This window comes from Cricetulus griseus (genome assembly GCF_003668045.3).
Source record: "Cricetulus griseus strain 17A/GY chromosome 1 unlocalized genomic scaffold, alternate assembly CriGri-PICRH-1.0 chr1_0, whole genome shotgun sequence".
Lineage (NCBI taxonomy): Eukaryota > Metazoa > Chordata > Mammalia > Rodentia > Cricetidae > Cricetulus > Cricetulus griseus.
The window spans coordinates 264,059,408-264,085,216 of record NW_023276806.1 but is presented as its reverse complement, the minus strand read 5'-3'; the positions used below and the strand labels follow the sequence as shown (position 1 = coordinate 264,085,216).

Genomic DNA, 25,809 nt, shown 5'->3' with positions numbered 1-25,809 from the left:
CTTTCTGTGTTTGTGTATTCATTTGACTGTGAACCCAGACAGGATTCTCACTCTGCAGCTGAGGCTGGCTTGACAGTTGCCATGTTAGGGTATGTCAACAATCTCCTACATGCTATACAACAACTCTATCAATAACTTTTCCAAAAAGTTTTTGAGTTATAATTATATTGACTGTTTTTTTTTATAGATTTAGAATCTCCTTTTGTTGATTTCTGCTTTTATTTCCCTTAGAGTTCTATCTTTGTGGAGTGGATTATGTAGCACATTAATGGATTAGTTTATCATTGAATACCTAGTTATTTTTGCTAAGCACTCAATATGCAGTGGGCTACATAGTACCTCCCAGGTCCTCTGCCCTTTGCTCTCTCAGCAAAGAATTCCTGATGCACGGAATGCATCCTTCTGAGATTTTAATAGTTATCTCTGCACTCTGCCTGAGCCTGGTCCCATCTATTGTAGAGATTTTAGTGTAGACTTAAGCTCAAAACAGAAAGCATGCAGTTTGTACTGTTCTTTCTTATGAATACACACACATTTCTAAACTGAAATGATGACTATTCATAAAAGTTAATTTTTAACAAAATCATCCTCAATTAAGTATAACCCTCAGTATTCTGTAATGTTTAAATTTTCTCAGATTTAAGGGTAACAATTTGAGAAGTAATCTCCTCTATCATTGAGGACTTTTTTTTCTATTGTGTTAGTTAGGGTTCTCTAAAGGAACATATTAGAGTGGCATACAGGCTGTGGTCTACCTAGTCTAACAATGGCTGTCTACTGATGTGAAGTCCAAGGTTCCAGCAGTTGCTCAGTCCACAAGGTGTGATGTTTCAGCTGGCTTTCAGGGCACGTAGGAGTCTCAAAGAAGTAGGCTCTAACACTAGCTCAGAGAGATCTAGGGCAACCAGGCAAAGAGAGCAAGCTTCCTTCTTCAATGTCCTTCATAGAAAGGTTGCCGAAAGAAAGTGTGACCCAGATTCAGAGTGGTTCTTCTGACTTCAAGTGATCTGAATTTAAGTTGGGTTTTCATACCTCAAATGATACAATTAATTAAAATCCCTCACAGGTGTACCCAGCAGCTTGGTAATTCCTGATGTTTTCAAGTTGATAACAAATAGTAGCTATCACGACTGTAAACCTAGAGTTTTCTGCCAAACTCATGAATGATAACCAATGAGAAAAATTCTATTAATATGTGTTGTAAACAGAGAACAAGAGAAAATATCAGTTCTAATAAGCTAGCAAGTGATTTAAAATTAACACTTCTCTAAATAGTCTAGCAAAAGATGAAAGCTTTTTACCCAGAGGGATTATCTTTTCTTATTCACATTAATACATTTATTTTTATAATATAAAATATTATACATATGATAATGAGGAAGTCCAATAATACTAAATACTTTAGGTAAATATATATAATCCCATTTCCTCCTTCTAGACAAAGTCTCCTGGAGTGTTCACAGTTTTTAGTTCTTCCAATGTCAAGCAAAGAAATTGTAAATCATATCCACCTCTCTTTCATGTACTCTTTATTTTATGAGACTTATTAACAAGCAATGATATAAGATGAGGAATCTAATTTACACTTCTCCATCCCCACTGATTTTATTTGCTGTGCTATTTTCAATTTTCCTATTGTTTACATGTAACTTTAAATAATGTAATTAAATCCCCAATTGCTAGTTTCAACAAGTCTACATAATAAATATAGTGGATTGTAAGTTACCTGATGAATTAACAAAACCAAAACTTGTGCTGGGTTGGTAGCTTGATGGCTCTACAGAAACAAGGAGAGTAAAGGGGACCACAGGGTGCCCTCAACATGAGATTTCTTTACCTGATACTCCAAGAGAATAGCTCAGATTCTAGGTTTTTAAAATAATTATGAATGAGAAAAGTAGTTTTATTTATCTAATAGTCAGAGACTTCTGAGAATTACTTGGAATATCTGACTTTGGGGCACACAATTGTATTTTAGAGGATCTTCAGTTCTTAAGAGCATTCCTGGGGTCTGCCAGAATGACACTTTCAGAAAAACACATTATTATATATGACATGAACTGACTACTGAAAGGTACTATGTGAGACAGAGGCATGGGAAAAGAAATAGAAACAGAAAATAAAGTACAGGGAGAGGAACAATGTGAATAAGGAAGGGATGAGGGGAGGAAGGTGAAAGAATTCTAGAAGATTTTCTATGTGTAAGATAGAGAGAAAAAATCATTTGGATCTAATGGGGCAATTTTTATTATGAGGTGGTATATACATGGCTCTAAAACCACATTAAGAAGAAGAGATACAATGTTACAAAATTGTTGCTATCAAGTCTCATTATTTATAAGAAAATAGAGTGATACCACTTAGAAAATGTATAAACAATTGTACAGCCCCTGAGATGTATGTGAGGTACTAACCATTGGCCAATAATTATATTTCATTCCTACCTATTATTTTAGTAAAAAGTATTGCCCGTGGTTAGTTAATATGATAGCTCATTTGAAATATAAACCAACACCATGGCATGTCCACTGAGAATTTAAACTACTGGATTTGCCTAAGTGTGCACAGCATCGTTCAGTGTTCTTCACTTCACAATAAACCACAAAATCACCTTGCAATACTTCTCAGACACTGAGTAAATACTGGTGCCTCTTTAGACTTACCATTTATTTATTTTGGCTGAGAGTTGTTCACCCCTAATGTTTCCTAAATTGTGTTCTTGGAGCATTATTTCAAGGAGATATTAGTGGATGTTTACTCAGTATATGTAAAAAATGTAAAACAAATAACCTTTTTCTTTGAATCACCATGAAAAGCAGCACAATGAATTCCTTGAGAAGACCTCCAGGAAATACTATCTTTTCAAACTTTATCTAGTGTAGTGTTTCCCAAGTTGATCTGTTATGTAGGATTTTCATTTTTCCCTTCAGTGTACCCATCACCGTTTTCTCACTTAACTGCGCCATGTCTGCTTGTGTGTCTTCTACTCTAATGGCAGATCTGAAACATAATGGCATGTCTGAAAGGCTGCAACCCAGACCTCTGACTGCAAGAGCCTAAACTTATTGCTTGGTCCCCATCCTCTTTTAATGATGTATTTATTTTAATGTTTATGTCTAATATGAGTGTTTGCCTGCGTGTACATAGCTATACCATGTTATACAGTGCCCATGGAATCTAGAAGAGGGTGCTGGAAGCCCTACAACTGGAATTCCAGAGAACTGTGAGATGCCATGAGGATTTTGAAAACTTAAGCAGGGTTCTCTGAAAGAGAAACCAGTGCACCTACCTACAGTTAATGTACACCAGTATGAGAATTCTAAGAGCTCAGTGAATGCCGCTGAACACAAACTGAGAAACACTGACTTAAAGGACTCCACTCTCATCCTAAACAGAATCTTTTCACACCACTATTAATTAAATAAACACAACTGTAATATGAACTTCATTTTAATTACATGACACTTGAATGGTGTGGCTTTGATTTTCATTTTTAGTTAGAATATATTTTGAGTGTTTTTTTTCAATTTCACTGTAATTATCTGAATAAAATAAATAATTTAAGAATGAAAGACTATAGAGTCACAAATCTTTTCTAAAGCAGAGAGAACCCACATAAGAAGCTGTTTGATGTCTTTACATTTCACTTAAGTCCTCTAGGCAGCTTAATGCTGTAATTTTTTTCCCCTAACTTCCTCCTGGGCGAATCCCTTAGATAATGTTCTGTGCACATAGCTACTACGTGTTTTCGTTTTGACTTTGAGAGAGGCTCATTTCCTTCTTAGATTTAGAATGAACTAGGCAAAGTATCAAATTCCACGTGCAGGCAGTTGCAAATCTGTGCCTGCCTGGTGCATATCTAGCTGTCCAGATTCCAGCAAGCATTCTGCTGCCAGTTTTTCCTGCAGTGTGCGTGTGCAGCACAGCTAAACACTCTGAATTTTCTTCCAGGAAGAACTGAACCCCATTTTGGTGACCCCACCTATCCAAGCCATTGATCAGGACCGAAACATCCAACCACCATCTGATCGACCTGGTATCCTCTACTCCATCCTTGTCGGTTTGTATCTGCCAACATTTTATCCTGTTAGAAGTCTGTGAACGAATCCCCTCAATATCATATCAAGCTCTTTAATAACAAGGCTTTCCTTATTGAAAGTCACAGATATAAAAGTAGATAGAAATCTGAGGTCTCCTTCTTCCTGTCTCAGTAAAATGTTACAGAACAGAAATATTGCCTTCATAAAAACAAAAAAGATAGAGATCAACTTTAAAGCATTCTTCAGTTATTTTGGTTTGTTTTTTGTTTTTTGTTTTTCAAAATCAAAGGAAATATGAGCTTTGTTGAAGTTCATGAAAGAAGGGAAGGACTACCAGCCCAGGAATATGATATGGCAACCCAGAGCCCATTTCTGCTCTGAAAAAAAAAAAAAAAGCATTTGTGCTAATCCATCTCTATGCATGTTACCATTTGCACCAGCTATAGAAATGAAGAGATTTGACAAAACTGTTCTTAAGATACCTTGATAAAATGTAGATGTTTCCTATTTGCATGACAATGGGCTCTGGAGTGACAGGTTCATGGGAGAGGCCAGCATCTCTGAACTAGGAATTGCTGACTTAGGAATGACCCCAATAGAGATGAGCATTATCTTCCAGTTCCAGTCCCAGTCCGGGCCTCTGCCTCCAGCCTGTGTTCTCATATGAACCACATTATGCAGATTCCAGACAATTTTACATTAACATGCTTAGAAGTAGTATTTCAAAACTTTGCCCCCATAGTTCTATTTCAAGGCTTCACTCTTCAGATCGATATATAAAACTCAGGCCAAATGCAGAGATCTGCCCATTAAATTATTATTTTTTTTTTAGTTCTTATGAACGTAAGTCTTTTTAAGCCCATAGTTGTGTTGTTATAAATAACAGGAAACATGAAATGCTTGATCCACCAATTGAAGAAAATTATGAGATATGTCCATCTGTATTGTACATAGAAAAGTGAGAGGTAAATGCCCCAGATTAAAAGGGGGATATGTAGGTACAAAAGTATCAAGAGCAGAATTAAAATACACAGAGGAAGAAGAAATAAATGCTTCTAAATTGCTGCCCAGCTATGTCCACAGCTGTTTTAACAGGAAAGATGGTGTCTGCAGGTGGAAACCAGTAGAGTTATTGCTACTGCAGTCAAAGTCGCTCTGTAAACTAAGTCAGTCCTTTGGCACTTGAGCCATTAGTGCCCATGGTCACCTTGCCAAGATCTTCTATAAAAGAGACAGAAAAATATTGATGGATTGACAAAAACAACACTCCGGGATATCATTTGAACGTCTGCAGAATGGATATCAAAAGAGAAGCCCCTTCTTTAAATCGTAGAGTTTAATATTTCTTTAAATAGATTTGCCTGTTTAATTGGTGGTCTTCCTCTGTGTAACAATAGGGAGATGAATTTTAGTCTTACTTTGAAATGGGCTACAGGGAAAACATTCAAAATTAAATTTCAAGTAAGAACAAAATAGAATTTCTGCTGAACTGATTGTTTCTATGAAATGTGTGGACATTTAGGTATTTTTATTTGATTTTATTTTATATTTGTTATCTCAATAATATGAAGTTATAATTCCAATTGAGGCTCAATGACCAGTGGAAAATTTAGATCAAATATTCAGTCTCTTATGAATGAAATTGGGAAAGTCAGTCCAGTAAGACTTATCAGTCCCTATCATTGGATGACTGTCCCCAAAGGGACACAATGCAAAGCCTTAATGTGGTGCTGCAGCTACTGTGAACCTAAGCAGAGTGGCCCAGCGGAGTCCTTAGGTCCACACACAAACAGGGAGGAGACTGAGGGACCCTGGTTTTTCTTCTCTCTGTCACTCATTCTGCTTTGCAATTTCCATCTGCCATTCATACTAGGAGCCCTGTGATTTTGGACTCAAACATCTGTAACTGTGGTGTAATGAACTGCATTTAAAATTAAACCTGTCTCTGGTTTTTGTTTATTTTTTTTTATCATAGTGACACAAAGCTGACTAATATGCTCCTCCAAAAACAGTAAGGAATGGGAGAAAAAAAAAAGAAACTAACAAAGAGAAAGGAAAGGAATGGCAAAGAAAGCCCAAATCAACTTCATTTGAGCTGAGAATTAAATGAGGTTCCCCATTTCTCATTGACTATACAAGCAAAGCAGCTAAACCGTGATAATAGCTGGTGAATTTTGTGCTGTTTTCACTCCTGAAGCCCCACAGTCCATGGCAGCCTGACTACTCCATGTAGCTCATCAGCCATTGTGTTGGATAGAATAAAAAGGAGGTCTCTCAATGCCTCACTTAGCAAGATTGTTCATTTCTGAGGGTTCCCAGAAGTACCACCAGAAAAGAACCTCCCATGTCACCAAAGACACAATGGCTTCTCCCATGGGCATTTGTCAAAGCACTTATGCCAAATGCTGTGCCTTTTTGGCTGCCTTATGTAGTGGGGGAACATTTAAGGAAATTCTTAAATAAGTAAAAGACTTGAAAGGTGGAAAAGAAGATCCATTGGGATATAAAAACTTCACCATGTCTCTTGGAATCTAGAAGAACTGCAAAACATGTGCTGTGTGTACACACAGGAAAATCTTGGGAAGGCTTTAAATTCTGCCCTCCCTTACTGACCTACAAACCCCCCAGCAGAACCAGCAATTGAGAGAAGAGCTCTTCAGACATCAAGTTGAAAAACTAATGATGCTACTTAGAGAGTTCTTCTGGGAAGAGCTAGAAATTATGTTGGGTACAATATGTAAAACAAGATAAAACAGAGCAAACCCCCATGCAGTCAGTTATTCCACAGTCCACATGACAGAGCTCGGCCTTTACATAAGCAGATACAGCTACGTACAGAGAGCAGTACAGCAACAGACACACCACTTGTATTCCTCGATACACAGACAAGAGCAATAGTATGATTTCTTCAGCTGCTACATAGTAAAATTTCAAATGTCCAGCTATGAAGGAATCAAATTATTAAACTAGAGAAAACAGTAAGCATGGATGTTACAGATAGAAAATTAAGTCAAATATCATTCTCCTCAGGAAGATTCAACATTAGCCCACTGGATGAACATGTTCAGTCTCCTGGTTATGTGTGTAAGAAAAGCTAAGTGGAGTCACATACACAGAGATAAAAGAAAGCAGAGGAATGATGCCTGAACAAATACAGAATAGCAACAGAGAAACAGATGACTTAAAAGGAACAAAGGCAAAACCGAGAAGTGTCTCTGAAATTAAAGTTTCACTAATGGTTATGAAGAGCACCTTCCACTGAAAAGAAAAAAATGTAGCAGAATGTGAAGAGAGTTCAGCTGGTGTTATAAAATCCAAATCAAATCGAGATCAATAGACCTCTCTATTTTCAAGTTGCAGAAAACATTAAATAGTCTTCTCAAATTTACCTGGAGAGCTTGCTCTCCAGTATAGACCATTGTGAACTGACAATGAGGCTGGTTAAGTGGGAAATCATTGAAATTATACAAACTATATTCTTTGACTCTAGACAGACTTCATAGTACCCCAGACCAAAAAAAGCCCACCAAATTACCATAAACTTGATGTGGCAAATGTATTAAACCATCTAGATATATTTTGATTTATTTGGATCATATAGATTATATATACTAAAGATTCATTTGTTTAGTACACAGTGTTCTGTCTGCATGTATGCCTACAGGCCAGAAGAGGGCACCAGATCTCATTGCAGATGGTTGTGAGCCACCATGTGGTTTTTGGTATTTGATCTCAGAACCTCTGGAAGAGCAGTCAGTGCTCTTAACCTCTGAGCCATGTCTCCAGCCTGATCATACAGGTTTTACCATCCCACTAATAGCAGCAGCTTATCTCATCACATCAGAGACAGTTTGTAGAAGTTATCTGAAACTATTGCTTGCTGAAGGCGGTGGCCAGAAAATAGATGTTCTGTCTTCCAGAATAAATGAGAATCCATACTATACATGACATTATATAGCCACTAATCATGTACACAGATACATTGAATGGTAATGTTGAGTTGGTGTGTGTAGATCATGTAGATGGCTGCCAATCATTTTCCCAACACCCCCAGTAAGGTCAGTCTCATAGGATAATTAGCACCCACTATCAGAAGAAAGTGATAACTAAAATATGTTCATACTGAAACAAGCAAAATTGCTTATTGTTCTCTTAATTTGTAGGAAATATGTATAATGGTAATGGTACTTCCTTTGCATAAAATCCTTTCTATAGATACAGGGTAGCAATATCAAGATGAAGTGGGCTCGAGTCATCAGGTTAATCAAAACGACAGTCAAAAGAGACTACGCTAAGAGCCCACTGATACAGAAATATTGTGCATATATGAGCGTTTCTTGGTTCTAATTGTGTTCCTAAGTTTACCCAAATAGCACCTATTAAGCACTATTTAATGGCATCATTAACCCAGCATTATAAGCTCCAAGTTAACTTGTAGTAGTATGAAAGGCTACTGAATTATGAAGGGGAGAATACAGCTACTTTTTCATTGTTTTGTTTGTTTTGTTATTGTTTTCCTTTTTTAACATGGTGAGACATTTTAGGGATTAATCATCCTCCGTATGTTGGCCTTTTAAACATTACATAATTTGCACATCATTCCTAAGTTTCATTTCCCTCAGGCAACATTTCCCTTCTCTGCAGTGTTGATCATTGGGGGAGATGAGCAAGACATTAGAGGTAATAGGTATTATCAGAACTGAAACCTGGGGGTAATTTAATGAAAATTTGGTTTTTAATTCCTAAAGAAAAATAATATTAAAATTGTGGAATTATTTTATTTACTACAAAGGAGAAGCCTTTGTAGGTAACATCAGAGGAATGTAAATGTTAAAGGAGTAGCCTTTGAACGTAACATCAGAAAAATGTGATGTTAGTAATGCTTACCCTAGAATTAAGGAAGAGGTGGCTTCACTGTAGAAAATGCAGAGCTTTGGAAATGTTTGTGGATGAGTAGCACTTCCAGATAGATGGAGAACTGGTGGTTGGACCAAACAGTACATTTTCCTGTGATAAATCCCAGTGATCTGAGATTTTGATTTTCCACATGCACATGTGGCCTTGGATAATTTGATACTTCAATACCTTCACTTCTCCAAGGCTCTCAACATTCATGCATCACTGAAAAGGGTTCATAGCCAATCAATTGAAGATTAATTACATATTAAAGTTTCTTTTGTTTTTGATGTATTCATTAGTAATATTTGATTGGTACGTATAAAATGAGTCATTAGTTATCTCTAATGTTAGCTTTGGAAATAATCATTAACTTTCATGTCTTCATGGCAGCAAATAAACAAGACTTTTATATTTCTGCATATATCAATCAGATTTTTATATATGGGTAAATGTCCCTCATCAGTATATTAGAAACACATCTTCAATATAATAAACAATAAAAATAAGTTATTTTTACACAGAAATCTGTTTGTTAAAACACATACAACTGAACTTGTACTTATCTTGGAAGTAAAGTTTTTAAATTGCAGATTTGTTCCTCAGTTCAAGAAAATGTTGAGGACATATCAGAGGCAGGAATTTGAATAAGAGACACTAAAGGAACTTTATTCCAGTCACTTCATGGAACCAGAGGGCTATTAGCACTGTGCTCACAGTAAGGTGGGGTGGGGGGTGCTCTTAGAAAGGTCCATAAAGGGTCTCAGGACATTGAGAAAGAACACAAAGCACAAAGTGAATCCACGGAGAGAGAAATTCCATAAACAGTTCATATTTGCCAACAACAATCCCCAACAACTGGATTAGCAAACACAATCAAATACAACTCCGCCCATATCTCTGTGTGCCAATTGACACGAAGGTCATACAATCTACATATCTAAGAGATAAAGTTATAGATCTCATCTTGTAATCAACGGAGTTGAAAATCTTAGCAGTCTTAAAGTTTTCATTTATTTCTTAAATACAGCAAATGCCAACATAGAAACAGAAAAAAGCTAAAGTTTAATGGTATCAAAGCAAAAATATCAAAGGCTATTGTTAACTGATTTATGAAGGCAAGTGACAGAAAAAAGGTCTAGACCAGCAAAATGTATACGTAACAGAAGTCTTTCCCTGGGAATATGGAAGATGACAATATAACAAGAAAAGACAACTCAATTATAATTTGGATAAAATTTGAGTAGATGATTTATCTTAGAAAAATATATAGCTATAAAAATTAAATGGAAGCTCTTTTAGTTAATTTGCCTTTAAAGAGATGCAAGGTAAAACTCAGTGTCTATGACTGCATACCAATTGGAATTGCCCAAATTTAAAAACTGATCTCCTCAGTTGTAGCAAACCCATGGAGAATACAGAACTACTGCACAATGCTGTATCAAATGGTTCAGTCACCTTGGAAAACTAGCATTTTTTTTAAAGAAAAAAGATAAGCATGGTCATAAATGAAAAATGGTAATAGATACTTGTATAAATCTCTGATGTGTCAGACTGAATTGAAGAAGCCTATTAATTGTATGATTTTATCTAAATGGGTTCTTAGGAAGGTGGACCCAAGAGACAATGAGCAAATCTGGCTGCAGAGATAAGAATCTCATAGAGGATACTTTGACCATGGACCATGTGAATCACCAGTGAGGTGGTGATTGTCCAACAAACATACCTGAGATGTTTACAACTGTGCTGCCTTAAACAGTTAATAAAACATTTAGACTCAATGACTGCTAGGAGATTGCTCTCTGGCTATTTAACAAAAATAAGAGAACATCAATGCTCATCTATGAGTGTGCATAAAAATGGTAAAAAAAAAAAACTGCATCTGTGACTAAATTAGAATCCTCACAAACACAAGAACAGGTAAAATCATGGTGTACTAATAGAGCAGAAAAATTCAACACAGTAAAAAGAAATGACCTAAAATACAGAAAAGAATATGAACCACAAGTTTGCCATGATAAAAACATATGATGCCATAAAAATATCACATGCAAACATGAAGGGTGCAGTTGAGGAAGGCAGTCGGGAGCCATCATGCAATTATTAACAGGGACATTGCTTTTAATTCTGACAATGGTACATGGATCAACATGAAATTATACTTCTAAAATGTGTAAAGCCTATGGTATAGTAATTATAGTTCTCTTACAGAAAACAAATTATGTCCAACTTTGTAAAAAATTAGAGGGATAATCTAACTTGAAATTACCTTCACAGAACTACGAGGTTAGAAATGTAGGCCTTTTTTGTATATACAACAATAAGGGTTTTCAAATACATGAGTTCTTTTGACTACAAAGAATTACATTCTGAAATTTGGGCAATCAAAATCATTTCTATGGAAGGGTTTCATAAAAGTATAAAAATTAGTGTGTGGTAGATAGACAAGCATTGTTTTTTAGTTCTCCTTAGTAAAGCATTATTTTTAAGAAGTATAGAATATTAAACTGTCATAGCATTTACTCTAGATCTTCCTTTAGATCTCTAGCTACACATTTGATATGTTTAGTATGTTGTAATCCCTTCTACAAATCTACCTTCTACAACAGCCCAATAAGCCCAATAGTGTAATTAATTAAGTGAGACTATATGACCTGACAGAGAAGAGTTGGGAGTCTAGAAATAGATATTCTGTGGTAGAATTCTGCTTCATTCATTTGCCAGCTGTAAGAATTGAAGACATTTCCCCCTTAATCCCTCCTGAGTTTTCCTTTCTTCATAGATCCAATAATAGCATCTTCCCCATAGGGCTGTTTGACACTTAGATGAAGTAGAAGATTTATAAATAAAAAGATTACAATGTTTCCCCCACAGAAAACCCAGAGTTATCATCTAATAAGTGTTTCTCTCCTGCAGCTAGCCCCCTTTTCCCAGTCCAGCTGTGTTGAGCATTCCTTTATGTTAGTGGCTCACCCTCAGCAGATCCCCCAATACATTCTCCTCTGAAGACAATGATGGTGAAACCAGCAGAGCCAACCCTGAATTATACTGGACTTTACATAAATTTCAATAAAAATACGAGAGAATAGACATTTTCCATTCACTATTACTTAAGAAATGATGAACAGAGTGAAGTTGTTTTTATGTCTATATTCCCTTCCACTTCTTCTATCTTATTATCATGAAAAAGGCTTCAGACATACCTCTTTAATTCCCAAATATGTATTACAAACATTTATAAAACAACTGCTTAAAAGTCTGCTGTTCATCATTACTTATTATAAATTTCTCTCAAACATACTTAAGCTTGTGGCTTTTTTTTTCTTTGTAAGTACACAAAGCAGGGTCGTGAAGCTTCACATAGCATTCACCTGTTATAAATATTTCTATTGAGTCATTTTAAATTTACACTGATTTCTTCCCATTAATTTTCTCCTAGATGTGTTTATTAGAAACATAAGTTGAAGGTTGTTGAGATTCCCTGCCGAACACATAGTGTTCTCCTTGGCATGGTTCTGCATGTTCTTCTTAGAGTTACTGTAAACAAATGAAGGGTCTTGATGTCTCTGCTCAAGTTATTTCCTAGATAATGTGCAACCTCTTTTGTGTTGTCATCCCAGAATACCCAAGACTAAATATACATGGCACATAGATCAATATACACAAACACACAAAAGTCTTTCCTTCCAGTTTTGGAGGTGAAGATCCAGGTTCCCACCTCTGGCTTTTGATGAAGTCCCCATCCCGTGAGTGCAATAGGGCATCCTCACCTCATTTTTGTTTTTAGTAGGCTTTTGGTTTTGTTTTCCATCACCACCTTGAATAAGTTCATAAAAAGAAATGTGTGATCTCAGTTATTTGGATTTACAGTATAACTTTCTAATTTTCAAATGATGCCAGCCAGCCTCCTCCATAGTGATTGTCTTAAGTGTGTTTTATTCCTGTGAAGAGACACCATGACCATGGTGACTCCTACAAAGGAAAATTTTTCATTAGGGCTGGCTTACAGGATCAGGGGTTTTGTCCATTGTCATCACGATGGGAAGCATGGTGACATGCAGGCAGACATAGAGCTGGAGAAGGAGTTGAGAGTCCTACATCTTGATGTGTAGGCAGCAGACACTGTGTTCCACACTGGGCATACGTGAGCATTTAAGACCTCAACACTCACTCTTGCAGTGACACACTTCTTTCAACAAAGCCACACCTATACCAACAAGGCCATACCTCCTAAAGTGCCACTCCTTATGGGGCAAACATTCAAAACACATGAGTCTATGGGGGGGCATACCTATTCAAACCACCACAGTGAACAACACAGCACTCTTGATTTTAATGTTATGAAATGTAGAATTTAAATTTTAATTAAAATTGAATTTAAGAAATTTAAATAGTTGCTCTATTTCAAGTCAAGACAGTTATTATTATTGATACTCAAAGTACCTGGCTTTCAGGAGGAAGACCTTTCTTATTGGCCCTTGAAAAGTGTATGGCAGTATAGGCGACTTGTAAATTATTCCTGCCACCTGTAGGGAAATAGTTCACATTTGTTTTTAAATTTCTGACATAGACCCAGAGTGGGAAATGCCCTTAAGAAACTTTAATGATTTTTGATTCAAGGGATTTGAATCAAATCAAATACATTGTATCAAATACACTTGATAAAATGACAACCTCACTACCAAGGATCGTCATTGTTCCCAAGCAGGTCACCATTTCAGGGTGCACCACATGGAGTGTGCCTGTCTCTTAGAGCTAGTCTGTAATATGAGATTGCCCTGGTTTACTTCTCAGCCCATTTATCATCTATATATAGGCAAGCTACTGATTTTTTTAGTTAATCTTGTATCCTGTCAGTTTACTGAAAGTGTTTATCAGTTGTAGGAGTTCCCTGATAGAGTTTTTGGGGTCACTTATGTATACTATCATATCATCTGCAAATAGTGCAAGTTTGACTTCTTCCCTTTCTATTTGTATCCCCTTGATCTTCTTTTGTTGTCTTATTGCTCTACCTAGAACTTTGAATACTATATTGAATAGATATGGAGAGAATAGACAGCCTTGTCTTGTTCCTGATTTTAGTGGGATCACTTTGAGTTTTTCTCCTTTTAGTTTGATGTTGACTATTGGGTTAATGTATATTGCCTTTTTATGTTTATGTATGTTCCTGTTATCTCTGATCTCTCCCAGACCTTTATCATGAAGGGGTGCTGGATTTTGTCGAAGGCTTTTTCAGCATCTAGTGAGATTATCATGTGTTTCTTTTTTCTTTCAGTTTGTTCATATGGTAGATTACATCGATAGATTTCCATATGTTGAACCATCCCTACATCTCTGGGATGAAACCTTCTTCATCATAGTGGATGATTTCTTTTGATGTGTTGTTGGATTTGGTTTGTCAGTATTTATTGAGTATGTTTTGCTTCTAACTCAAGACTTCAGATGTAAATATATTTTTATTTTAGCATTAATACTATATTTATATCTTTTTTACTCCTTTTTATCAGTTTTCAATACTTTAAGTGCTAGAGTTCAAGTATCACATAGTTATTTAACTTACTATCAAATTCCCTTGGAGTGATCTTATAGTAATATCATCAACCCCTACCATCAGGGCTGGTACACAGCTTTATTTCATCTGTGATTTTTCTGTATCAGCTATATTCACTGGGATAAGATAAGAAACTCTTAACCTTTTGAAGTTCTGTGATGTTTGTGTTTATAACCCCAAATGAATTCACATTTACATTGGCATTTCTGAGATACCTGTAAACCTAATCTGTTTTATAATTACATGGAGCATATACATATGGCTCCAAAAATAATACATTTTTTTGTTAACAGAGTCTGGCTTCTCTACCGCCCTGTCATTTATTGCTTCACTGTCTCTCTCTTATATCATCAACTTTTAATATGATTTTCCATTTAAATGTACTATGTATTCCTTTTTAGTGGACCAATTTTCTAAGTTCAGTTTTACTTACCTAAAGATAGCTACATTGACAGTTAAAGATTATATGTGTTGTAAATATCTATGTACGTGTAGATATATTTCCCATGTAACTTAGCCAGACAAATTACTATAGACTTTAGATGATGATTTATCATAACAATGGTATTCTTGCATTATTGACTGGAGGATGTTTATAATCAGTGGCAGAGCATGGATCATGAATAAGGCTGTAGGACCCATCCCTAGTGTTCTTACAAAGAAGGTAAAGCTTGGCTTTGGCACAGATCTACAGATTGATCAAGCCAAGTTTGTTAGAGGTTTTGCAAAACTCTTTATTAATGCCACATGTGTCCAAAAATGAGTGATGGAATCTTTTTTGTCATAATTAAACTTTTTAAGATTCCAAGGTAAAGATGACAAACAGAACACATATCTAATTTATACTCTGTCAAATCCACATATCTACTACATATTAGATCCTCCAAAACAAATAGTAGCTAGATTAGCATAGCAAAACACAAAGGAACAAATACCACATTGTCAGTGAGCAAAGTCTAGAAGCAATATTGTTTATATACAGAAGTGTCAGGAGACAGTGACACTAAGAAACAGGTAGTCTACATATAGAGGTTAGTTGAAAGTTCTCAGTAGCTACTGAATCTTTAAACCGCCTTCCTAGCTATTTACAGATAGGATCCCCTTCTTAAACATAGAGGGGGTATGTGAACTGAGATTCAAATAAGATCACATATCATACAAAGTATGAATATTAAGTACACTCCTGTCTCCTAATCTATTTCCATAACATTCTTTTTTTCCAACTTTTTTATTTGAATTAGAAACAGGATTGTTTTAAATGACAATCCCAACTAAAACCCTATCTATCACATATCCTTTCTGCTTCCCCTGGATGGTGAGGCCTTCCATAGGGTGTCATCAGTGTCTGTTGTAAAAAAATGAGTGATGGAAACTTAATGCAACTGAATTTGTGTTTGTGTTCTTAAGTCCAGAGGGAGCTATATATGGATGTGACTAAAACACTGCAGTTTCCTTCTATGTGCTCAGTATAATCTCTCTCAGCCCATTTCCACTCATTGCTGTGGATTTTTCCTATAAATAAATCTCTAGAGTAGTAAGTATAATTGCTCATCATGACTGAAATCAGTTATTATAAATATCTTTGTAGTGGGAACATTTAATCTCTCAGGTTCCCGAGTCTTCATTACAAGTATAAATTATTGACAGGGTCACTGATAGTTACTGACATACTTAACTGTTAATGAATGTTTTAACATTTAAAATTAACATTTTAAAATTTTAACATTTAAAAATTTGCCTTTTACACCTGACTACTCTGAATTGGCATTTCTTTCCTTTGGAACAAAATATTCTAACATACAGGGTAAGAAGATACAAGAAGTTAGAAAATTTGTAGGAACAAATATAACTCAATGTACAAAATGTCTGCATTTAAGAAATATGTACCTTAAAACAACAAATTCATTTAAATTTCCAGCAGTTATCAGAACACTTATCTTTAAAAAAAAACAAACAACATTAACAACAACAACAACAAAAAATGTCCCTACTGCAAGAGAACATATTTATAATAGTTCCTAGGCATCTTGATATTTGGCTTAAATTGCTGCTCTTTATTTATTGCAAGATATTTTGAAAAAAAACATGAAGGGTGTAATTAAGATTTATGTACCATTAAAATATAATTTTATAACCCAAAATTTGTTTTTCCTCTACTTAATGTCTATTTTCATATGATGAGTTTCCAAATTAATTAAAGAGCTCTCTTTAAAAAAATTCAGAAAACCATCCAAACAAATATCTTCCCTTTCTCTAACTCATAAGCTAATTAATTATATATCACATTTGCATCCACTCTCCCTAGACTGGATAATTTAGAAACTCAATTTACTAATGAAATTGTAACTGTGTTGCTCGGTTACTGAGGGAAAAAAGATGAATCAGACCAGCTAGTTGCTGTTTGTTCTCAGTTTTGAATGCTGTCTCTTGTCTCCCAGGCACCCCTGAGGATTACCCCAGGTTCTTCCACATGCATCCCAGGACAGCCCAGCTCACTCTTCTGGAGCCAGTCAACAGGGACTTCCACCAGAAATTCGATTTGGTTATTAAGGTAAATTAAACTAAAACCTTATTTCCTTGTGGTTATGAAAGGCTAAGCAAAGGAACATATGGAGGCTACTGTAGATCTCATTTGAAAAAAAGAGAATAAATATGAACCACTATAACCAATTTTTTTTACCATAAACACTGGAATTGTTTCTCATGTGTATAGTAATATTCAATATATTTATGTCCATAATGCCTTGGTCAAAGGGACATAGTTTAAATAACAAATTACATTTTATCTTTTAACTTTTTAAGAAAATAACTTTTGACATGAAAGATAAACAATGGCAACATTAGAATATGCTTTATTTATCTTAACATATTATTTTTAGTGTTGTTGCTTTTTCTAGCATAGACTGAAAGTATATTCTCACCCTGACATTTTTTAAATGTATGACTTACTATCTTCTTTATGTCAGAAGGTGAGTCTAGAACTCAAAGAAAGATGGAAAATTAAATAACAATTAATAATAATATAGATTATGTCATAAGGAAGCCACAGAAGAAGTACTGTAGAAATTAATTAATCCTGGTGACCTTCACCAGAAAGTTGAGATTTAAGATTTCTGTTTGACACTGAAGGAAGTGTAAGGATTTGTTGAGTGGAAATAAATACTCAATGGAGATAAATGTGAGTAAGAGATAGGGCAGCAGTCAACCCTGAATAAATTTAATAAATATTGCAAGATATTACAGACACACACACACACACACACACGCACACGCACACGCACACGCACACACACACATACATGTGCATGCCCAAAGCATTATTAAAATAATTAAAAATAATAGTGCTATGGCATTAGCTCCGTGGTAGAACATTTATTTGCCAAGCAGACACAAGGCCCTGGTTCCAATCCCCAGAACCACATAAATAATTTACCTAATTAAATGAAGAATTGAAATAAAAAGGAAATGAAGAGAGAGGGCTTGCTGAGTAGGGGCTCTGGGAATGGTGAATTTTGTGCATCTTCATTGGCTGGTTGCCACCACCTGGTTGGTGTCTTATTTGCACTGCTGTATGTGGGAATATCAAGTTCAGTGTCAGTATCCCAGTATCCTTAGCTATCATGAGACACACGACTATTACTGGGCAGAGGTGATTTGGTTTTATTTCATGCAACTGTTGGGTCTTCTCTCTGCACACACTATGTAGTTGTATAGGCTTATCTGGATTAACTGTAGATAAATCCAACTTCAAAATACTATTATACTAAATACATTTATTTTACTTCATAGTATTGATAGCTTCTTACATCACATTACAAAATGCATAGCTAATCAGGTGTTTGTTTAATTATGCTTTGTCCTTGGAGAATTAATAGTGTAGAAGAAGGTAAGTCTCTATCACTCTAGATTGAATCTGCTGGCAGACAGCAGATAAAACAAGACTAACAACCAACCAAAAGAGAGTATTTCAATTATCTGGCATTTCAAAGATTTTTCTGAAGATTACTCCAAGCTTAAGGTTGCTGTGTTAAGAGATTTGGGCCAATAAATGAAAGCGGGGGAAAAAATGTGTTCTTAACAGAAAGGCTTAGAAGCATAATGTAGCTCACTGCAAGCAGTCAACAGAAAAAAATGAGGAAGAGCACCTTCTGAGTGGATATAGCCCCCCTTGAATGTCGCTGTTATCCTTCTTTATACAAACTGGTCACACATGAGGTTCTCAGTTTGCACAGACCTGCCATTATCATGGGACCCCATAGAAGTGAAGCAACGTACGTCCACTGCCTATGTCTATCTGCCTGGGTCCCCTGATGCTTATCTTTGTCTATGTATTGTTTCCAAACTACTTCATTTTGAGTATGAAATCAGTTTCCTTTGCTACTCACATGAGTTGTCTTGGTATGTCTGAGAATAGTGTTAACAGCTCGTCAATTACAGAAAAAAAATCAATTAGAAATGTGAACAAATAATTGTTTATGTTTTCATAGCACTTTATACTATCAATGAAAGTTTTGGCAGCATCACTAGATCTAAATTGCCATGACGCAAATGTATCATGATAGGACCATGAGAGAAAGTATCAGCTAAAAGAATAACAACACAACACATACCAAGAAATAACCGAATATCCTGCCATTTTTTGAAACGCCATAATCCCACAGTTCTCTTCAGTAGTAAATATTTCATTATCTATACCTTTTCCCACATTAGTGTTTTGTGTTTTTTTTATTAGCTATGGAAGTATTTCAGTGTTGTTGTTGGATTTGATCCAAATTTCTGTTTGGGAAGCTGCCTCAAATAAAATATCAGTGTCTCCTTCTGGACCGAGGAAGAATTCTGCCTTTAAAAGCCACACAGTGCACTAACAGCTGGTTTGTGTCACGAACCAGAGATTTCTCATCTTTATTTCTTGCTATTTCTGCCAGTGATTTATTCTGCCTGCTGACAAGTAAAAATGTAAAGGTGAAACCTGCAAGACGAAGTTGCATAATTAGAAACATTAGCCTGGTAAACAACCCAAGCACACAGGCCTGGAAAAGACAGGGATGCTCCATTATAAAACAAATCCCCAGCCTTTAGTTAACTGCTCTCATCTGAGGATATTGAAAGTTGACCCATTTTGAGAAAAAGAATCAGTCACTTGCTTTGTGCCAGAATAACTCCACCTATAGACCGTGGTCCTTGAATAATTGTCAAGAACATCCCAGTTTGGATTATGAAATATCGGATCCTTCCACATGATCCTCCCAAAAGCAACCGCAGATTTCCTGTGAGGCAGAAATATAAAAACAGATCTCAGATGTTATAACAGTTATTTTATTGCATGTGTTGAGTACCTTATACAAATCTCAGAAAACTCACTTTCACTAGTTGTAGCATATTTAAAGTTGTATTTATACGCTAGGCTTCCAATACAAAGCAAAAAACTTGAATTATTAAAACAGATCAAATGAATAGATTATTAATAATTCTTTGTCCCTCAGTTCTTTAAAGAATAATTGCATTTCATCTAAATCCTTTTGATTAAAAGCTTTTATTAAACTCTGATTAAGCAAGAGCCGTGGTGAAACCGCTAACACAGCATTACAGTGCCTCAGGCTTCCTGATGCCACTCAGGAGCTTGCTCAAATGCCCGGCAACTACATCCTAGTTTGCTTTTCTCCCAAGCCACAGGCATACTTTACTATCATGCAATGTATTGCCATCCTAAGCATTAGCAGCCACCTTGTAGGATCTGAGGCCCAGATGGAGAGAATCACAGAGACCTAGATTCATCATGCTACTCTGGTCTCCCTCTCTTTTTTCAGGCCAGAGGTCTAAGTCACAGTATAAAACAATTATGTATGCATATGAAAGAAGCGTCCTCACAGGCTGTTTGTCTATACTATGGCAAGGTTCCTCAGTAGTAAATGGATCTCTTTATTCTCTTCGTCTTTAAAGATAATGGATGGTAATATATTTCCTTTTAAATGTTTTTAAATTGTACTTTTATCATTTTAAATTATGTACATGTGGGGAGGGAACGTGAATATACGTGTAACTCAGGGTGTCTGATGAGGCCAGAGATGTCCCATGCAGCGGGAGTTACAGGTGGGTATAAGCCACCTGATGCCAATACTGGGAATCGAACTCAGGTCCTCTTCCTCTGGAAGAGTAGTGTCTGTTCTTGGCCATTGAGCCATCTCTCCATCACCACTAAAATACAATTTCTATTGTGCCCCCTGCTTAACATTACCTACGTAGAACCCTTAGCAAAAGTCAAATGTATGCCAATGTGTAGTTTGAGGTATTTGTGACTGTCACTAACAGCCATATTCCTTCTGAAGAAAATATAAGTATTTGAAATAGACAGTGAGACAGAAATTTAAATTAATGACGTTAGTTCCCACATGCCACCGATCCTAGTCAAATGTTTACCTGGAGCACTATGAGGTCATACATGAGAAGTGATTATTTTTTAAGCTCACAGCCACTTTAACTCCTGGCCTTCTGTGTATCACTAATGCTTCATCTCTAGATTCAATATTTTTAAAATATTTAGTGTAGTGTTTGTTAGTTTTCAGTTCTCAGTAACTTCTCTGAGTACTGATCAAGGTGCCTAACAGCTGTCAGATAGGCATGTACAAAGGCACAAAACAATCTCAAATACATTTTCCTTCTGATGACTACAATAGCATTCGAATTATCACCTGGAAAACTCCTCCCAGTTTATATAATTGTGTTGGGTTAATGATGCAACAAGTGATACACATTCCCTTGAACAGCTAAGCCTTCTCTTGACTCTCCTATGAATTAGTATTTTATCACTAGTCACCTAAGCCAGGCATTCTTATCTTCTCACAAGTTTTCTCTGCTCGTTTCCCTCATGTCAACTACCCTGATGCTTGAATAATTTCCTCTGCCTCTTATGCTCTTATCATCTGTTTACATCTCACACATAGTCTCTCTCTCACTCTATCTATCTATCTATCTATCTATCTATCTATCTATCTATCTCTATCTCTCAAACTGTACCTGCTTTCCTGGGCACCCCATCCAGCTTGTCACATGTCAATTGAATGTCTTTAAAGCCACTGCAGACATGACCCTCTGCATGCTGCTTTCTAACCTCTCTACCCTCTTCCCTTCCCATCCGGCTTCATGTGGTTTTTTACACAGACTTGAAGGATTGCACATGTCACAGAAGGCAGCCTGTCACCTGTCATCTATCATAGTTTCTCAATACACAGAGATGGAATCTCCATGGAAAGGAGTGAGAATTCATTAGATCTTTTCAGATGTCTGTAATGTATAATATTGCCAGTGTATATTAAAGAGAGGTGAGAGAGAGAGAGAGAGAGAGAGAGAGAGAGAGAGAGAGAGAGAGGGAGGGAGAGAGAGAGATGAGAGATCATGAAACTTTACTTTTGGGAAGAATAAACAGGAGCCTTCAGTAACAAAATGTTAGAACAAAACAAACAAAATATTGCCCATGGATGCCTTTCCCCAGCTATAGGCAAGTCACATTCCACAGAGTATGGATCCTTTTCCTTCAGAGTCTGGAAATATTTTAGCTGTATAATCATGGACCTATTCTATCCCCCCTTCCCCTCCCTATCTCTCCCACCCCATCTTGTCCTTCCTTCCCTTCTTTCTTTTTCCACTTATCAATAGAGTTCTATTAGCCAGCGTGTACTTGAATCACAAAGCCAGGAGATCTGTCCAGGATTTTGATCCATCTACTTCTCCCTCCCAAGTGCTGGCATCACGGTTGTGCTGCACATCTGGCTAGTGCTCTCATTCTTCTGTACTCCCCTTGAACAATAAATACATATCAAGTACATTCCAGTGAGTTGCTCCAGACTACTGTCTATTCCAAACTCCCACAAACCAATGGTCACAAGCACAATCTTCCTTACTCTGCAGAGTCTGCAGTCTGAGTGACATGGGGTGAGCTCTGTTGAGGTCGCTTTTCATTCAAGATTTGTAGCATCTCATTGTATCTTCACTTGGTGAGAAGAGCATAATTGAACTACTTGGTGTCAGTTTTTTCAATAGTTATTTATCTCTATGCATGGCATGTATGTGTGGGTATCCATGGATGCTAGAAGAGGCTGTCAAATCCCTGAAATTGGAGTTGCTTGTAACTGAGAGCTTCACAGTGTGGTACTGAGAACAAAATGCAGGTCCTTTGGAAGCACAATAAACTCCCTGTACCACTGAGCCATCTTTCATGTCCCCAAGGTGCTTTTTAAAAGGACATTAATCTCGTCTATGAACACCCAAGCTTTATAAATTAATATCTCACAAGGCCCCACCTTCTGACACCTTCTCTGAGAGGTGAGGACCACATTGACTCTGGAAAGCACAGACATTCAAGTTATAAATCTACCATACTTCATACTGTCTAATTAGTAAAAATTTGAATCCATCACCCTGCTTCATCAAGGCCTCTAAAATGAAGTGAGTGCCTTTCTCTATTTCCCATTGAGAGTTCAGACCTGAACTGCCATTCACAAGATATTACAATGCTTCCTTGGGTTTATTAAAAAAAAACCCAGTTTCTGAATCCCATTAGCCCCTTTGACAGAGTGGTAAATATCCATCTTATTTTGAATGCTTTTCTTCAGTACACTACCACATGAAACATGGTTTTTGCATCTTTGACAACTACATTTTTTCTTTTATATTGTCCTGGTGATAGGTAATAATGTATAAGTAATCAGACAAATGAATATACTCCTTTCTGGTTTTGGTTATGAGTGTGAGGCATGGATGTGTGGCATCTCTATCTTATACCACTGTTCACCCGCAAGGGATATATATATATATATATATGGTAGATGAATGCAGTGGTGTCCAAATGCACATTGACAAAATATGCACAGAGGCAAGAGTTTACTTGGTCATTTGCCTTTCTCAAAGGTTGACCTCTCACTGCTTGGAGAAAGAGGAAATTTATTCAGCCCCTTCATAGACATTGAGTTTTATTTAGTAAGTGCTCTCTACATGTACAGTACTCTTTGGGGACAAAACAGCACATCGAAAGTCCCCTGGGCTGTTTTGATGAAAGCAGCATTTCAATTGTTGTAAAAGCCTCCACTTGAACCAATCCACATGAACCACCCAGCTCCCACTCCATATCCCACCTATGCCCGCTCCATGCCCGCATTAACCTCCTCAGCCCCCCACTCCATGCCCGCATTAACCTCCTCAGCCCCCCACTCCATGCCCGCATTAACCTCCTCAGGCCCCCACTCCATGCCCGCATTAACCTCCTCAGCCCCCCACTCCATGCCCGCATTAACCTCCTCAGCCCCCCACTCCATGCCCGCAGGAACTTCCTCATCCCCTGTTTCATGTCCTACAGGAACCACCCCAGGCTTTACGCCGCAAGAACTTCACTTATCCTGGACTCCATCCCCCACAGGAAACATCCAAGACCCTACTCTATACCCAAAATGAGCAAGACAAGCCCCTACCTCACTCCCCTGCATGAACCACCCCACCCCTCACCTCACGCCGTCACATAAACTACCCCATCCTCATCCTATTCTACTATATGGACCACCCAAGTCCCCAACTGTTGTACTCCCACACGAACGATCCAAGCACCCATTCCAGGTCTCACATAAATGACCCCTGCTCCCTTCCCTCACACGAACAGCCCCAACCCTCACTCTATCCCCCCCCCGTGAATCACCCCAACCCCCACACACCACTTCCCACTGATGAACTTCCCAATCACCCCCTATACTGTGCAGGGTTTTTTTATGTGACTTTTAGAATCTACATAGAACCATTAAAATGAATAGTGGAAAAACTAGGTCAAATAAAACTTCTAGTTTCCTCAAGAACAGAGAAGAGAAATAGTAGCCTCTGCTATACAGCTTCTAGTCCATTTTTACATCAGTGTTTTTATGTTGTTGGTCCCTGACTTTCATATAATGCAAAGTGGGTTGCTTATCAATCAACCAGTTCAGAAAAGGCACTTAGCTGATGTTTTCTCAAAGGTGAGGCTACTTTGGGAATGGGAGCAGCCACCTCTCAGAGCTCCCCTGTCATGGAAGTGTTAAGGGTAAGGCAAAATGAAGAACTACCACAAGTTGGATAGTACCCTTTCTAAAGCTATGGTTTTCCCAGGAGTGACTGATTTTTGTCTTCTTCAAATTGCTGAAAATAACTGGCAAGCTTGCATCAGTTTGTATTTTGAAATCTAAACAAAGGGAAATGATTTTATTATTGAGAAGTGCATAAGGGCTTTGAAGATTTCTATTTCTATTGCAATAAATTACAAACATATGAGCAACTTGAAACAAAAATAAAAATATACTTCATTATATTAAAAATAATCCCTAGCTGGGAAGTCTGCTGATTTTTATCATGCTGTCATAATATAAGGCCTTCTGAGAGTGTGTTTCCTATATTCTATGTGGTAAAGATATCTTTCTTTGTCAAGTGGAAATATGTTTATTCCTATGAGAAACAAGTTCTTTGGATTTATGATCCTGTAGACAAATCCATTTTATTGTACACAACACAATTCTGTGTATTTTGTTTGTGCTATCTGTTACATATTTTGGTAAGCTTTTGAAGATCTCTAGTAACCTTACTTCCAAACTTCTTAATGTGGCATTAATTTTTAGCCTACCAAATGATGTTCTGTAGGCTTGAATGCAGGATAATTTTATACCAATTCAAGAAATAGGCTATACTTAATAAAATGGTTAAATAGTTACTAATATTGTTATGATCTTTGAGCAGGATCTTTCTTAGCCTCACTGTAAGCCATCTCTCCCTACAAGACGTCCAAATTTAGTGCCTTCTTCAATCCTCATCATGCATGTTGAGCCAGAGTCTCTCGATGAACCTGGAGCTTCCTGATTTGGCAATGCTAGCAGGGCAGTGAGCTCTGGTTCCTCTCCTGTTTCCGCTTTCCCCATGCTGAGATTAGAGACACACTCCACTGTGCCTGGCTTTTTATGTGGATTCTGGGAATCAGCACTGTTCCTCATGTGAGTCATCTCACCAGCCCTCAAATCTGGCTTTTAAATACACTTTCCTACTTCTAAGCACACACTTGTCGATGTTAATAACATTATTTTATAAGAGTAAATGGCTTTAAATGCTACAATTTTCACTTGCCTTTCTTTCTTAGAAATCATCTCATCCATTTTGATTGCGGTGGAATAGCAATAGCATAAATGAGTCCTAAGAACACTTGGCCCGCTAAAGAACAAAGCGTAATACGGTTGCTTTTCAATGCTACATTTTAACCCTAACTGAACAGGAAGTGTTTATCGTCTTATGATTTCCTGTGCCAATTTCTCCCATCCATTTTCC

The 25,809-nt window shown here is 36.9% G+C and overlaps 1 protein-coding gene across 5 annotated transcripts in view; it reads left to right on the top strand.

Annotated features, from left to right (window-relative positions):
• Positions 1–25,809, top strand: part of Pcdh15 (protocadherin related 15) — a 678,164-nt gene that overhangs the window by 376,057 nt on the left and 276,298 nt on the right. For all 5 annotated transcript variants that reach the window (XM_027394186.2, XM_027394188.2, XM_027394187.2 and 2 more), the window contains 2 exons: positions 3,952–4,060; positions 16,926–17,038. In XM_027394186.2, coding sequence (XP_027249987.1) covers positions 3,952–4,060; positions 16,926–17,038 — 222 coding nt within the window. The remainder of the gene's footprint in view (positions 1–3,951; positions 4,061–16,925; positions 17,039–25,809) is intronic.